The sequence below is a fragment of the Nerophis lumbriciformis genome, linkage group LG17 (assembly GCF_033978685.3).
Source record: "Nerophis lumbriciformis linkage group LG17, RoL_Nlum_v2.1, whole genome shotgun sequence".
Taxonomy (NCBI): domain Eukaryota; kingdom Metazoa; phylum Chordata; class Actinopteri; order Syngnathiformes; family Syngnathidae; genus Nerophis; species Nerophis lumbriciformis.
In genome coordinates, this window is record NC_084564.2 from 26292240 (window position 1) to 26309755 (window position 17516).

Consider the following 17516-nt stretch of genomic DNA (forward strand, 5'->3'; position numbering starts at 1 on the left):
GGAGCTGAGCCGGAAGGCAAAGCTCTCAATTTACCGGTCGATCTACGTTCCCATCCTCACCTATGGTCATGAGCTTTGGGTTATGACTGAAAGGACAAGATCACGGGTACAAGCGGCCGAAATCAGTTCCCTCCGCCGGGTGGCGGGGCTCTCCCTTAGAGATAGGGTGAGAAGCTCTGTCATCCGGGAGGAGCTCAAACTAAAGCCGCTGCTCCTGCAAAATCGAGAGGACCCAGATGAGGTGGTTCGGGCATCTGGTGAGGATGCCACCCGAACGCCTCCCTAGGGAGGTGTTTGGGGCTCGTCCGACCGGTAGGAGGCCACGGGGAAGACCCAGGACACGTTGGGAAGACTATGTCTCCCGGCTGGCCTGGGAACGCCTCGGCATCCCTCGGGAAGAGCTGGACGAAGTGGCTGGGGAGAGGGAAGTCTGGGCTTCTGCCCCCGCGACCCAACCTCGGATAATTGGAAGAAGATGGATGAATGGATGGATGGGTTGAACAGGATGATGCCAGCCAAGATGCTATTTTGTCTAATTTAGCATTAACTTCTCAGCAACTGAGTGCAGGTCTGACCTGATGTATATACCACCGTGTCATCCGCATACATCCGTAGATCTATATCTATGCATACATCTGGTAGGTCATTGATGTATAGACTTAATAGTATCGGTCCCAAGACTACCCTGAGGTATGCCTGTTTCAATTTTGCGGAAGGAAGATCTTACATTATTAAAGGGGAACATTATCACAATTTCAGAAGGGTTAAAACCATTAAAAATCAGTTCCCAGTGGCTTATTTTATTTTTCGAAGTTTTTTTCAAAATTTTACCCATCACGCAATATCCCTAAAAAAAGCTTCAAAGTGCCTGATTTTAACCATCGTTATATACACCCGTCCATTTTCCTGTGACGTCACATAGTGATGCCGATATAAACAAAAATGGCGGATAGAACAGCAAGGTATAGCGACATTAGCTCGGATTCAGACTCGGATTTCAGCGGCTTAAGCGATTCAACAGATTACGCATGTATTGAAACGGATGGTTGTAGTGTGGAGGCAGGTAGCGAAAACGAAATTGAAGAAGAAACTGAAGCTATTGAGCCATATCGGTTTGAAACGACACGACAGCCAGCGACACGGGAGAAAGCGAGGACGAATTCGGCGATCGCCTTCTAACCAACGATTGGTATGTGTTTGTTTGGCATTAAAGGAAACTAACAACTATGAACTAGGTTTACAGCATATGAAATACATTTGTCAACAACATGCACTTTGAGAGTGCAGACAGCCCAGTTTTCATCAATTAATATATTCTGTAGACATACCCTCATCCGTTCTCTTTTCCTGGGGGTCTGGCGGCAGATTTCTTTGACTTTATCTTTGGAAATGCATCTGCTTTGAGTGTCGCAGGATATCCACACATTCTTGCCATCTCTGTCGTAGCATAGCTTTCGTGGGTAAAGTGTGCGGAACAAACGTCCAATTTCTTGCCACTTTCGCATCTTTGGGCCACTGGTGCAACTTGAATCCGTCCCTGTTCGTGTTGTTACACCCTCCGACAACACACCGACGAGGCATGATGTCCCCAAGGTACTGAAAACAGTCGAAAAAACAGAAAATAACAGAGCTGATTTGACTCGGTGTTTGTAATGTGTTTGAGAAAATGGCGGATTGCTTCCCGATGTGACGTCACGTTGTGACGTCATTGCTCCGAGAGCGAATAATAGAAAGGCGTTTAATTCGCCAAAATTCACCCATTTAGAGTTCGGAAATCGATTAAAAAAATATATGGTCTTTTTTCTGCAACATCAAGGTATATATTGACGCTTACATAGGTCTGGTGATAATGTTCCCCTTTAATGGTGACAAGTGTGCACTAACGTCATGTGGTTTATTTTGTACATATGTAGCATCGTCTACAAAGATACAAAAAATTGCTATTGCGACATCTGGTGGAAACATTTAGAACAGCTGTTTCTTTCGTTCAAAAGTTTCAGGTTAATTTTTATACTTAGCAAACTCATTCCGCAGGCCGGATAAAACCTGGTAAACCTTAGGATTATGCTTCCGTGGTGGATGGCTGACATGAGTGTTCACTCTGTTTCAGATAGCTCAAAATTTAGGAAATGTCAGAAATGGTATCAGGAACAAATTATTGCATTTTGGGGGTTGTCCAGATCACCGTTTGGATTCACAGTTTTTTTTTCTTACTATTGGGAGATAGGACCTGGCAAAGGTCTGCGCTTACTGAGCGCTTTTCTCTTGTATTAACACTTTTGGGTGTCTGTGACGAATTAATTAGATTTGCATGTGAAAAAACCCTTCTCATTTTTCAACTGACCTTTTGGAAGGGATTACTAATGAAAACCGAGGTACAGTATCTCAATCATTCTCTCAAACACATCTCCATCAATATTTAAATACTCCATCCATCCATCCATCCATCCATTTCTACCGCTTGTCCCGTTCGGGGTCGCGGGGGTGCTGGAGCCTATCTCAGCTGCAATCGGGCGGAAGGCGGGGTACACCCTGGACAAGTCGCCACCTCATCGCAGAGCCACATGATAGACAGACAACATTTACACTCACATTCACACACTAGGGCCAATTTAGTGTTGCCAATCAACCTATCCCCAGGTGCATGTCTTTGGAGGTGGGAGGAAGCCGGAGTACCCGGAAGGAACCCACACAGTCACGGGGAGAACATGCAAACTCCACACAGAAAGATCCCGAGTGCAGGATCGAACCCAGGACCTTCGTATTGTGAGGCAGACGCATTAACCCCTTGTTCCACCGTGCTGCCCTATTTAAATACTGTGTATATAATATTATGATATTGCTCCACCCATCACTATTCAAGACAAGACAAATCCACCTCAACACAAGTGTCCCACTTTAGGAGAAACCATTAAGAAAATAAGTTGACTGTCCTAATTAAAGTCTTTGAATGTAACTTTCTTAACTTTTTTTATGTGCCCTCTGTCCTGAAATGTACCTCAAATAGTTGAATGTTTCTTTTAAAAGATGTTAAGGTTGGGATTGTGACACAACTTGGATTCCCTGGGGCGTCACTTTGGAGGATACAGCAACTGTTTTAGAACGACTTTAACCCAGCTGCAATTGTAACATGACGTCGAAAGGAGTTTGCAAGGGGCCAAGAAGAGACACAAATCCGTAGAAAACAATGCTTTTAAAGATACCTGTGTCCGCGTGGAGATGGCAAAAGAGAACTGTTGTTACCTCTGTTTGTGGAAACAACAAAAAAGAAACTCAGAGAGCTTTGAAACTCAGGAGGCCCACTGCAAGCAGAGGTCACTTTATTTGAACCTGAAGCAACACCTACACAGACAATTGAAAAGGAAGAGTAGACATACACTGCTGACCCCCCAAAAAATCCCAAACAAAACACAATTAAAGTGTGGCCAAAGCCCAGATATTAGAAGCACAAAATGCCAAAGGGGCAGCTTGTGTTGGGGATGAAGGAAAGATAGCGTCTGCAGTCTGCACTGCCACAGCTTCTTTATCTGCCGATTGGAATCTTAGCCTGGCTTGCTTATCATATTAGCTTTAAGAACATCAATATCATCCCACCTAAATTATAAATTGCATATGTACTAGGTGTGTAATAGTACAGTCTAGTGTTGTCCCGATACCAATATTTTGGTACCGGTACCAACATTATTTCGATACTTTTCTAAATAAAGGGGACCACAAAAATTTGCATTATTGGCTTCAGTTTAACAAACAATCTTAGGGTGCATTAAACATATGTTTCTTATTGCAAATTTGTCCTTAAATAAAATAGTGAACATACAAGACAACTTGTCTTTTAGTAGTAAGTAAACAAACAAAGGCTCCTAATTTAGTCTGCTGTCATATGCAGTAACATATTGTGTCATTTATCTACCTATTATTTTGTCAACATTATTAAGGACAAGTGGTAGAAAATGAATTATTAATCTACTTGTTCATTTACTGTTAATATCTGCTTACTTTCTCTTTTAACATGTTCTATCAACACTTCTGCAAAAATTTAATAATCACGTATTCTTCTGTTGTTTGATACTTTACATTAGTTTTGGATGATACCACAAATTTGGGTATCAATCCGATACCAAGTCGTTACAGGGTCATACATTGGTCATATTCAAAGTCCTCATGTGTCCAGGGACATATTTCCTGAGTTTATAAACACAATATAAAAAAATAAAAGAAGATGTTGTTATGCCAAAAAATATCAACGTAATCATAGTAGTATCGACTACATTCGCTACTGAGAGACTTAGACTTAGACTTCCTTTTATTGTCATTCAAATTTGAACTTTAGAGTACAGATAAGAATGACATTTAGTTTCATTAGCTCGTTATAGTGCAGAATAAAAAAGCAATAAGGTGCCGATATAAGTAGATTACTGTTCCAGATAAATATATTGCACTTTTGCATATGCATCCATGTTTATGGATGTGTGTTATATTGTCTTTATATTCCAGCGAGTTAATCCGTTTTTGGGGGGAATTAAGGGGATTATTATGATGCGTTCAAGAGTCTTATGGCCTGAGGGAAGAAGCTGTTACAGAACCTGGAGGTTCTGCTACGGAGGCTGCGGAACCTCTTTCTAGAGTCCAGCAGTGAAAACAGTCCTTGGTGGGGGTGGGAGGAGTCTCTGCAGATTTTCTGAGCCCTGGTCAGGCAGCGGCTTTTTGCGACTTTTCAGAGGCGGTATAGTACCAAACATGATTCATTAGTATCGCGGTGCTATACTAATACCGGTATACCGTACAACCCTAGTACAGTCATATTCATAATAAATGGAACACAACATTTGGTACGGTACAAAAGCATGCAAGCATTTGTTCCCTTTATGTGCCGAAAACCAAACGGTGACTTTAAAGAGGTGGGTGGTACATGCTATATTCACCCCGTTACATTCACTAGTATTTTTGTGAAGAAAAATATACACTAATTTTACTTACTTTATTTATAATCTATCGATGACTGCATACAAACACATATTTATTTGGCTTGCTAGCGAGCACGGTTACATGACCCAGTTTCACCAATCCAACGTGAGCCCTATTGATGTTTGTGTGAAGGTAAGGAAAACACACACAAAAAAGGCACACCGGGAACATACAACAATGAACCAGCGTAGCAAGGAAGGCGACACTGGCAGATAAATCCTCCTTGTCAATTCGGGACAAGTGAATCTTCTAATTGCCAACCAGGAACATCATCCAACCGTAGCCACAAATGGGCATTCTCGTGCTGGCAGGGTTCCCATTTTCGCAGACTGGAACGCCCCCTTCTTTACATCCGTCCAGAGTTCCAAAATAAGATTTTCAGTCTGTACTGGTTGCGTAAAACTAATGTAGAATTAACTAACAAGGAAGGTTATTAGAATATAATACATTAGCCTACTTAGCGACATCATCTCTGACCAAATGTTTGTTTCTGGACAACATACCAGGTAGGTAGGTAGGTCTTTATTGTCATTGCACAAGTACAACAAAACTTTGTTTTCAGCACAAACCCGTTCAAGATCTACTCAGTGGCCGCCCTGAGATCGGTAGGTTGTGAGATCAAACCCCGGCCGAGTCATACCAAAGACTATAAAAATGGGACCCATTACCTCCCTGCTTGGCACTCAGCATAAAGGGTTGGAATTGGGGGTTAAATCACCAAAAATGATTCCCGGGTGCGGCCACCGCTGCTGCCCACTGCTCCCCTCACCTCCCAGGGGGTGAACAAGGGGATGGGTCAAATGCAGAGGACAAATTTCACCACACCTAGTGTGTGTGTGACAATCATTGGTACTTTAACTTTAACTCAAGATTAGACAAACAAACAGTGTACAGGGTTACAGAACAGGAACGCTGATGGGTCGCCCCATAAAAGATGGGAAAAAGGTCAATGAGTAAATAAATACAATCTAGACTGGGCTTCTAAGGGGCCCCGGTCTGGAGTGGGAAGAAAACTCCATAGCAACGCACATATACATATTACATCATACATCTCGAGGCTTGCAACAGAGGGGAGGGATTGGGGGCTACGGTGGCGGGCTGCAGCTCTTCAGGCGCTGCCCATCCTTCCATCACCCCTAAGAGATTTGCGTCAAGGGCGTTGGATGGGGTATGGGGTATGTGTGTGTGGCGTATATTTTGTGTGTAAGCCTGCCACGTGTCTCTGTTCCGCGGCCTTGGTGTTCTTGTCAGTCAGTCCAAAGTCAACAAACACAGGTGTGTGTCCATAAGAGACAAGAAGGGAGTTTGTTGTGTCTTCGTCGCACTGTCCTTCAGGAAAGTGCCGAGGCCAGGCAAACAATCCAAGTTAGAATGTTTTGTACGGGAGTGAAAATAAAATGAGCTTTTCACTCTAAATTGTCTATGAGTGGTCCTCAAATTCATCCTCCACATAAATTTGCCAATATGGAAGGACAAACAACGTCATATCCTGTATGACTTGAAAAACTACATGCGATTAGTCGATGAAACACGATCCGTAAGGGGCGTTCTTGTGTCTTGACGGAAACGCCAAGGCGGCAGATGGACCCTTCTTAAGACAACGGTGCCCAGAAGCAGTGGTAAAGACACTGCAAGACAAACGTAAAGTAGGAAGTGGAAGTAAAACACAAAACCACAACATTCCTTATGAATGATGATAGTTTCTCTATTTCGGCAATCAAACAGAGCATGGCAGTCATGTGACCGCACTCATACTACACACTGTAAGAAGTGACATGGCATCAGCAAAACAGTAACAGTATATCCAAGGTTTCTCATTGTTATCCCATTGGGTTGAGTTTTTTCTTGCCCAGATGTGGGATCTGAGTCACTGTGGCTTGTGCAGATTTATCTGTGCTGTCATCTGTGTCAATAGAAATAGTCACATTTCAGCCTACAATAATTCCACCTCCAACTACAGAAACATGTGATAAGTTGTCGTTGTTTTTTTCATGTTTTAGATCACCAGTTACTCATTACTTGAGTACTTTTTTTTTACCTAAATAATTACTTTGAATGACTACTGATTACTTTTCTTTGTTTCATATTTTTCTAAAGCAGACGTCTTCAACTGGGGGTCCGTAGTAGTGCTCGTTATATTTTTGGTTATTTGACGTTTTCTTATTTATAAAAACATAAATAAATATACTGTATTATTATATTCATGTTAGTATTTACGATAGCTACAGATTACACTCTATTTGCCAGCTAGCGACTAGAGCCGGCTAGCTACTGTATTAGTGTCAGGTTCAAACACTGATGGCATCTATTAAACAGGCAAGAAGCAAGGAATCATGCAGAGACAATGAGGAGAGACGTATTGGGCTGTACACTTAGTTACAGTTCCAACCTACGCTCTAAGGTACAGTCCCACATGCTCCTCTATTTATTTGGGAGGTCCCTGGTTACCTCACTGAGGCCGCTTCTGAAGGAAGGGGGGTAATTTCAGCAGCCCCAGTTAGACACAATATATGATTATTCATGAAATGGAAATGTGCTGACACTCGTGATATCGCCCTGTCTCGGCTTTGTCTTATTATATTCATGTTAGTATTTACAATAGCTACAGATAACACTCTATTTGCCAGCTAGCGACTAGAGCCGGCTAGCTACTGTATTAGTGTCAGTTTCAAACACTGATGACTATCTATTTAAACAGACAAGAAGCAAGGAATCATGCAGAGACAGAGTTAAATTTAGCTCAATGAGGAGAGACGTATTGGTCTGTACACTTAGTTACTGTTCCAACCTACGCTCTAAGGTACAGTCCCACGTGCTCCTCTATTTATTTGAGAGGTCCCTGGTTACATCACTGAGGCTGCTTCTGAAGGAAGGGGGGTAATTTCAGCAGCACCAGTTAGACACAATATATGATTATTCATGAAATGGAAATGTGCTGACACTCGTGATATCGCCCTGTCTCTGCTTTGTCTTATTATATTCATGTTAGTATTTACGATAGCTACAGATAACACTCTATTTGCCAGCTAGCGATTAGAGCCGGCTAGCTACTGTATTAGTGTCAGTTTCAAACACTGATGACTATCTATTAAACAGACAAGAAGCAATGAATCATGCAGAGACAGAGTTAAATTTAGCTCAATGAGGAGAGACGTATTGGGCTGTACACTTAGTTAGTGTTCCAACCTACGCTCTAAGGTACAGTCCCACGTTCTCCTCTATTTATTTGGGAGGTCCCTGGTTACTTCACTAAGGCTGCTTCTGAAGGAAGGGGGGTAATTTCAGCATCCGCAGTTAGACACAATATATGATTATTCATGAAATGGAAATGTGCTGACACTCGCGATATCGCCCTGTCTCTGCTTTGTCTGCGTCAAGGCACTCGATGTTCGCCCTTGGCAGTCAGCAGGCCAGGTCTGGACACAAACACTGATACGAGACGACTCGCAATCTTGGATTGCAAGTTGTCCCTTTGCAGAGATAGAAAATAACTACTTCAGCACAATTGATAATAACTATAGCAACGGCCTTTAAGCATAAGAGTTATGTGATAACTTACACATAATTATTCTAACAAGTAGTGGTGCTATACATTATTCTTTAAATATCTCAGCATTGCAAAATAACAAGGTGTCTTTAGGATGCATCTCTCCAACTGGCAGCTAGTGATTGGCACATTAATTGCCGGCTAGTGATGAGCGCTGTAGTTACCAGCTAGTAATTAACGCTGTAGTTACCAGCTAGTAATTAGTGCATTAGCTGCCAGCAAACTGAATATCCAAGTATTGCACAATATTTAGGACCAGTTTAATTCAAAGCACAATTTTGTACAGAATATATAAATAAGGGCTCCCCTCTCCATCTCTTCATCAGTTTGGCCTTGGCCTGGAAATCATTGAAGACCCTTGCTCCAAAGTAATAGTACAATTTTTGGCTACTCTACCCACCTCTGCATGTAAGTTGTGTCCCAAAGATGTCCTCATGGTTCCTGTGTCTTTTTCCCCTTCCAAGATGTATGTTTGTTTCTTATGATTCCATTCCTCTTTTGTACACATATTTGATCATACTCTTACTGTTTCCAGGTCCCATATGCTTCAAATGTTATTCCTGCGTTTCCAGTGTCCTCATCTTTTCTTACGGTATGTTTCCTTGATTTATTCCAATGTTCCCACTCTTCCCACTCCAATGCCGCTTATTTCCAAGATTTAGATCTCCCTGTGTATTACCAAAGGATGTGTACATCTTTCCATTCCTTTATGTTCCCTGTGTCCACTGTTTTGAGCTATGTTTCCCACATCTGTGTTACTCCCATCAGATTGATTATTTTGTCAAGTTTGATTGTACCCAGCGCTCTTTCCATGTTTCCATGCTCCTATGTTTCCCCATATTTATAGAGTTGTATCTGTGGATGCTCTGCTTTCCAGATTAGGTCATTTTTGAATTGTCCTTTTCCCACAGGGTTTCGTTATGCCGAGGTAAAGTTTTCTCCGATATTAGTTTCTTTGTAGTCAACATTGATATGGATAAATCAAAGGCATTTGATTAATGAATTAATGCATTATGTAGGTTAATGATAAGCCTGTGTTTATATGCAGATATATAGAGTATACGGAAGTGTTTTCCCCACCGCCATTGGTTAAATAATATAATAACCCATACTTTAATAATGAAAAAATTGCATCATCTTATACTCAGGGTCTAAAGCAGGGGTCCCCAAACTACGGCCCGCCAGCGTCCAAAATCAGGCCCGCGGAAAGTCCCAAGTATAAAAAAAAATAATTTTTTAACATTTTTTACTGTCTTTTCTTATCCACTTTGTACCGCTTGCTACTCACGGTGTCTCCTAGCCGCTCAGGTAAATTATATTGTCTAAAAATGCATTTTCTCATCGATAACGTGACATCATTGCGCGCGCGAAAAGTTCGTTATACATATCTAATATATATATATATATATATATATATATATGTGTGTATATATATATATATATATATATATATATATATATATATATATATATATATATATATATATATATATATATATAGATCTATATATAAATATATATATATATCTATACACATATGTTTATGTCTAATATATATATCATATATATATATATATATTAAAACAATTTGGCCGGGGGCCGGGCTGTATATATATATATATACGCATATGTTTATGTCTAATATATATATATATATATATATATATATATATATATATATGTATATATATACACGCATATATATATATATATATATATATATATATATATATATATATATATACACACAGCCCGGTCCCCGGCCAAATTGTTTTAACCCAATGCGGCCCTCAAGTCAAAAGGTTTGGGGACCCCGGTCTAAAGATTTATATGTGCAAACCAGCAGGTGGCCCCCAAAGACTTCTCACCAAGGTAGTCCGAGCTTTTTTTCCATTCGCTCACACACACCTTTTATTTGTTATTACATGACATTTTCAGCCAATTAATGGTATTTTGTGTTCTACAGTAAAGTGCTTGCTTTTCAGTCAAACTAATACATTAATTGTACTTCCTTAATGTCATGCAAACCATACTGCTATAACACCATCCATCCATTTTCTACCGCTTATACACCATGTTCCAAAAATACATAAAGCCCATTTTAAAGTTTAAATCATCATGCATCCTGTTTGAAAGGATTTCATCTTTCATCACAGTGTAGTAGTGTACCATACAGAAGACACATCAAAGCGCATCATCACGCTGTTAGACTGTGAAATGTTATTTCTGAACACATTACAGGATGACGTGCATGAATTATTCACAATAACAATAATGAGAAAATGCTGTTCTGTTTGTATGAAAATACACATTTTGTACTCCAGTCAATAGCGATTAATAGAGCTGAGCGGCGTATGAAATAAAAATATGTCTACATCATCTCTGTGTGTGGCATACAAGTGCACATTTTGAAGATAATCCAAAGAAGAAAACAACCGGAAATACATGACCAAGACATATATAAATATGTGGGAAAATAGATATAAAATTAATAAATATTCTTCATTTCATAAACCAAGAATGTAAACAAAGGCAATGCTATGTTTCATTTTCTCAATAGGAAGCCTAATTTGTTAACAGCACATAGCATGAACATGTGATACTAACGGGAAGTTGACCTTTATCTAACATGATTTCTTTTCTCCTAACCTTTCAACTCAATTCAATTTAAAATATTGATCGCAAGCGTATCTGCTTTTTCACTGCATTTGTGTTTACTGAGCGATGCCGTTTTGGCACTTATACACCTGCCTTCCTTCCCCCTTCTATCATTAAAGGTTTGTGTTGGTCTCCTTAGTTTGGCCGAGGAGCCGACGGGGATCCTGCCGCTGCCCGGCGCCCTGTCAAGCGGTGCCAGCCTCGCCATCGGTCTCCTGCAGATGATTAATTACTATGTAACGTACGTGCACTGTGATCTCAGCGCCAGCCCGAGGAAGTGAGAGGGTAAGAAAGCAGAGAGTGGGTGCAGTGTGTGTAATGACTGCAAGAAAGTGAGTTAAATTTAGTGTGAGAGGGTGTGACATTGTGAAAACGGGGGAAATGGACGTGGAAGCGAGAAGAATGATGCAAATGGGCTGGGGAGAATGTGTGAAACTGGGACTTTTATTCAGTTGAGTTAATGATTCCACTGGTATTTTTTGCTATGAGACCAAAAGGCTTCACAGAAAATAACATATACATACGGCAATGAATGACTTGATTAGGCAGCTTTTGTGACATATTACCTGACTGAAATAAGCTAAACCTAATATTTTTCATTCTTGTTACGATTGGGTCGCATCTTACTGCGGGGTTTGTTCTCCCGGGATACAGACGGACCACTCCGGACAAGGCGTGCAGGTAGGAACATGATTTAATCTTCGTAAATCAAACACGTACCAAAAAGAGGAAACAAGCAAAAGAAAATGTGCCGATCGCACGGGAAGCTAAGATAACTACTTGGCACAGGAATCATAAACTAGGAGCCAAGAAATACCTGTTGCGTATAGCCAGGCACATGCACACATAGGGCCCTATGGGTGCTTGAGCCCCTGCCCCCTCGCGCCAACCTATCTCTCCGACCTCCTTCAGCCTTACTGCCCCACCCGATCCTTAAGATCAGCCGATCAGCTGCTGTTGACGGTCCCTGACACAAGGCTGAAGCTTAGAGGTGACAGAGCTTTCGCCGCTGCTGCTCCCAAGCTCTGGAACGACCTACCTCTGAGTATTAGACAAGCCTCCTCTCTTCCTGTTTTTAAATCTCTCTTAAAAACATACTTTTATTCCATGGCTTTTAACACTGAGTGATATCCATCCTGCAATGGCGCCCCATAATACACATGTTGTGAACCTGTTTTTATGTTTTTATGTTTTTATTTATTCTATCTTATTTATTTATTTTTTATCGTGTTTTGTTTGTGTTGTGTTGTGTTTGCTCGGTACTCGTATTATCTTTTAACCTGCCCATTGTACAGCACTTTGGCTACCCCTGTGGTAAATTTTAAATGTGCTTTATAAATAAAGTTGATTTGATTTGATTTGATTTGATTTGCCCTTTTTTGCCTCGTCTTAAAAGGTGCCCTCTGCCTTTGTGTGTTTTTTTTTCTTTTTTTTTTTTCTTTAAACAACATTAATAAATTCCTGTCAGGGATGTAAAAAAACAAAACAAAACAAAAACAGCGGTACAAAAACTCCACATTTTCTTGTAATACCGGGTTGTTTGAGCGAATATAAATACATTTTGTGCCAAATAAATGTGTTTGCTATTATCCATATTAACGTGCAGTAATTACTACTACTGATTGTGCACTGATTTCACAGCATTTCATGGAAGCCCTGAATTTACATTGAGGAGCATATTTGGGTATGGGTGGCCTCCATCCTACAGCCCTCTACTGGCCCCTGGTCCATATTTTTGGCCCTGTATTGCGTTTCAGTTGTTTAGTCTGAGCATTAAGTGAGAAAGACCATAAGTTACAACTTGATGGTGTTTTCATCAAGTTAAGGCAAGAAGGACAGATTTTCACATTGAAGTTTTTTCCATTTGGGTATTTATTTTTGTATTTTTTTTTCAAAGTTCATGTTGCACTGTTCAATGTTCAATATTAAAGTGTTTATCTTTAACAATAAATAGCCTAATAATAAACCAGTGTTTTGTTGCTTTTCATGTCTTCCAAGCCTATGATCATGTGAATTAACTCATTATGACAATAATTTGTTGACACAAAAGAAATGGCAATCACTTTTACCTACAAAGGACATACAGCTAAGTAGTTAGCTTCCTATTAGCAAATTTAATTTTACATTAATTTCCATATTGTGTAAAGGACCAAAAAAAATGTCCTGCCCTTTTCTGACTTTGAGCCCCTGCCCTTCTATAATCATGTGCACGTCCCTGCGTATAGCAAACAATGAAGCCAGACTGAGCGTGGCGAGAAAGGTGAATAAATAGCTCTCTGATTAGTGGTTGACAGCAGGTGAGCGTGCCGACCACTAATCAGAGGCAGGTGAACCCAATTAATCCCCATGGAAACAAAACAAACCCAGAGGTGCACAAAACAGGAACTAAGGAAGTCCAAAACTAACAGAACATAACTAAACAAAACATGATCCGGCCACGAATCATGACAATTCTGCTATAAAAATGTACCTAAAATCTTATAAAATATATAGGGGTTACTGGCGGTCCTGTGGCATGTTTACATACGCAAAGCGGGACAGCCAGTTAACTTCTAAATGTCCTTCAATAAACACAAAAGGTTTGTCTAGTATTGTTTAGACCCTCCCGTCTACAGGAAATAATCAACCAGTTTCTTTTGTTCTAAAGGCTGTCTGAGGTTATCCAGGGTAAATCCCACCTAACCTTATCCTTGTCCACACACACACACACACACACACACACACACACACACACACACACACACACACACACACACACACACACACACACACACACACAAAATGTTTAAGACCCCATACCCCCTCCGTCCGCCGGCGCAACACGGCTTAGTACGCATGCGCGGAAAATGCTGAGTTGTCACCTCCAGTGTTGCTTTGTGTGCAAGTTCTTAAATTAAATTTTTACTTTATGAACAATATCCAGTGTTGTGGTATTTCATTTAACTGGAATCCAGTGTGCTGTGGGGCCCTATTGTAGTGAATCACACCTGAGACATCATAAATTAATCAAATCTTTAATGGCCATTTGAAAGTAATCAATGTGATAAAGAACATTTTACATCAATCAATCTAGGTAACTACATATCTGGTCAGGACACTCCTCACTCTTTTGCCTTCACCTTCATTGTCCATTCGTTTTTGGTGACTTTATATACTCTGGACCTAGACGTTGAGTCCGCGACATACATGGCGGACAATAACTGATACTGTCTGCTTTGTCAGTCCAAAAGCATTCGCTGTTTTCCGTAGTCTTCCCTCGTCGGCCAGGTAATACAAAACACACGCTACCTTTTTTATCACATCCACGGGAGCCCGCATTCTCGTTGTCTCTCCTTCGACAAATGGACGAAGTTCGAAAGTTCTCTTGCCGTCTGAGAAGTGTTGTATCCCAAATAGCTGCAATTGCTTTCTCTTAAGGTATTCATGTGTGATTTCCACAAGCGTCTGTACAGACGGAAGGAGAAACACGAGCATGTCTGGATGACTCGCCTCCATATTTCCAGTGGTTAGCGCCGAGTTACGAAACCGCTTTATTATGAAGCTGGCAGTGGCGCGTTCTGTCTGACGTCACTTCCAATCAATGTTCCCTCTAATTTTTCATGTGTGTGAGCAAACGCAAAACCTTTCGGTGTCGCGGGGGGGTGCTGGAGCCTATCTCAGCTGCATTCGGGCGGAAGGCGGCGTACACCCTGGACAAGTCCCCACCTCATCGCAGGGCCAACACAGATAGACAGACAACATTCTCTTATTATTATAATCAAATGACAGCAGTCATTTCCATGAGGTTATTTTGTAATAATATAAGTGTTTAGGCCCACTTACAATGACAATAACAAAAAATATTGTTTTTCATGAACTGTGTACTTGTATTGTTTGTCTGGGTGGAGGTCCTGCTTTGGAAATAATTTGTACCCCTTTCAGACATTGCATTTAGTTCCCAATAAAACATTCACATGTTGCACAATGAGATGTAAGCAGGGGATTATGTGTACATTCCTGCAACTTCCTGTTTGTAAAAAATATTTTTTTATTAGTATTTATTCAATATACAGCATTTCATGATTAATATTTATAAATTAAGATTCCTAATAAATGACACTAGAATAAGCACACATTTGATTGGTAAATCATAGTGTAACGACCTGGAATGACACTTTATGTGTGGTGTTGGAGTTGTCCGACATTTTGTGTGGCTGTAAACGCATCACTGGTTAAGTGCCATATGTGCATGTGTTGGCGCAAGTGAGAAAGAGCGAGCGGCTGCTGTTGATATAACAAAGTTGGTTTTGGTCTGGTTTGTACTGCAGAAAATGACCAGTTTTGCTAGATATAATTTTTTTTTACTAATGTTTTGGTGATGTGTTTATGGCCGACAATAAAGAGTTTTGCTCAGTAAAGTGATGGATGGAATTCATGTCCTCAAAGCGTCTCGACAGACGTTACAATATTTGAACAATGATGACGAAAACTGTTTTCTCTGTCGTTTCCGTGTGTCGAAAATTGTTATGCGCTTATTTTTTTATTTGATTTTGTGCGTGGCATAGATTTGCCGTGCGCAGAGGACGCTTGAGCAGTGCGCAATTGCACAGGCGCGCACCTTAGAGGGAACATTGCTTCCAATGGTGATTAAAAAAAAACGTATACTAGAAATGAATGCATGCTGAAATACAAGATGCAAATGAACAATAATCTACTACAAAATGTGAGTTGCGAATACCAGCAACTGCTATGCCGAACAAGTTTATTGTAAAGTTTTGTCTTGAGTGTTGTGTTGGTTGTGATCCCAGGATGCAGAGACAACATACGAAGTGCAGGTACAATTTATCAACAAAAATAAAGAAATGGTGTAGCAGGTAATTACACAGGAAGCATAGGGAAAACTAAGCACGTTGAGGTACACAACAGAGCAAAAATCCCAATGAGCACTGTGGGAAAGAGCAGAGTAGGGAGAGGTCCCTCTTCCAGCACATATTCTCTTACATATTTGACATTTATGTTTCTTGCTGTCATTTTAACACTGGTGTGTGTTAAGGAAACTGAACCGCAACAGAGTTCACTGAAGTTAAAGTTAAAGTTAAAGTACCAATAATTGTCACACACACACTAGGTGTGGTGAAATTTGCATTTGACCCATCCCCTTGTTCACCCCCTGGGAGGTGAGGGGAGCAGTGAGCAGTAGTGGTGACCGCGCTCGGAAATCATTTTTGGTGATGTAACCCCCAATTCCAACCCTTGATGTTTGATTTGATTTTTGATTTTTATTTGGGATCCCCATTAGCTGGTTGCCACAACAACCCACTAGTCTTCCTGGGGTCCACAAACTCAATACACATTTTTGGGTTCATTGAGCTTAGCTAATTTTACTTGTTTTGGAAAGTTTTGACAAGCCGAATTTTCTTGTTCTATTGGCAGACAATTTTGCTTAGTTCAAATAAAATAACCCTATTTTTTGTATTTTTTTTCTTGTTTTTGAACACTGACTTTTTGCAGTGGGAAATTGTGTTAGATGTAAATATAAACGGAATACAATGATTTGAAAATCCTTTTCAACCCATATTCAATTGAATGCACTACAAAGACAAGATATTTGATGTTCAAACTCATCAACTTTATTTTTTTTTGTTGCAAATAATTAACTTAGAATTTCATGGCTCAAATAAAAGCATATAATTATAACTACACACTACAGAAACAAATAAAAGCATTAACAAGCAAACAATTTACAGTCACAGAATATTAATGACCATATAAATATAACTACACAATACAAAACCAAACAAAAATCATCAACAAGCAAACTAGTTTACTCTCAATGCCGGTGAGAATTTGAGGCAGGTTATTCCAGAGCGATACAGATCTATAAATAAAAGATTCCCGCAATGCATTCTTCCTGGGACAAGGGAGTACAAAATGACCCTCACTAGACGCTCTGGTATTATGATTATGCATCGTGCTACTGTAAACTATTTGGGCCATGTTGAGTGCCAAGCAGGGAGGTACTGGGTTCCATTTTTATAGTCTTTGGTATGACTCGGCCGGGGTTTGAACTCACGACCCACCGATCTCAGGGCGGACACTTCAACCACTTGTTGTCTAAACAAAATCAATCCCTCAAGCAGTCTCAGTTCAAGTGTTTGGTGCACACCAGGGGATCCCACTTGACCAACTTTACTAGTGTAGGAAACACACCAGTTTGTTTGAAGTCTGAACACACCCAAGAAAGTGTATATATTACTTTTGGTGGTGTTATAAAAATCGAAAGAAGAGATGATATCATATTTGAAACATGAAAACAACACACAGAAAACATTCTTAAAGTTGATAAATAATAAAACACTACATCTAG

The 17516-nt window shown here is 40.3% G+C and overlaps 1 protein-coding gene across 1 annotated transcript in view; it reads left to right on the plus strand.

Moving 5' to 3' along the window:
• The window catches only part of LOC133614259 (uncharacterized), a 31393-nt gene extending 19808 nt beyond the window's left edge, over window positions 1-11585 (plus strand). Inside the window, exons 4-5 of the mRNA XM_072915047.1 lie at window positions 9048-9104; window positions 11310-11585. Coding sequence (XP_072771148.1) covers window positions 9048-9104; window positions 11310-11451 — 199 coding nt within the window. The 3' untranslated portion in view covers window positions 11452-11585. The remainder of the gene's footprint in view (window positions 1-9047; window positions 9105-11309) is intronic.
• The last annotated feature ends 5931 nt before the right edge of the window (window positions 11586-17516 follow it).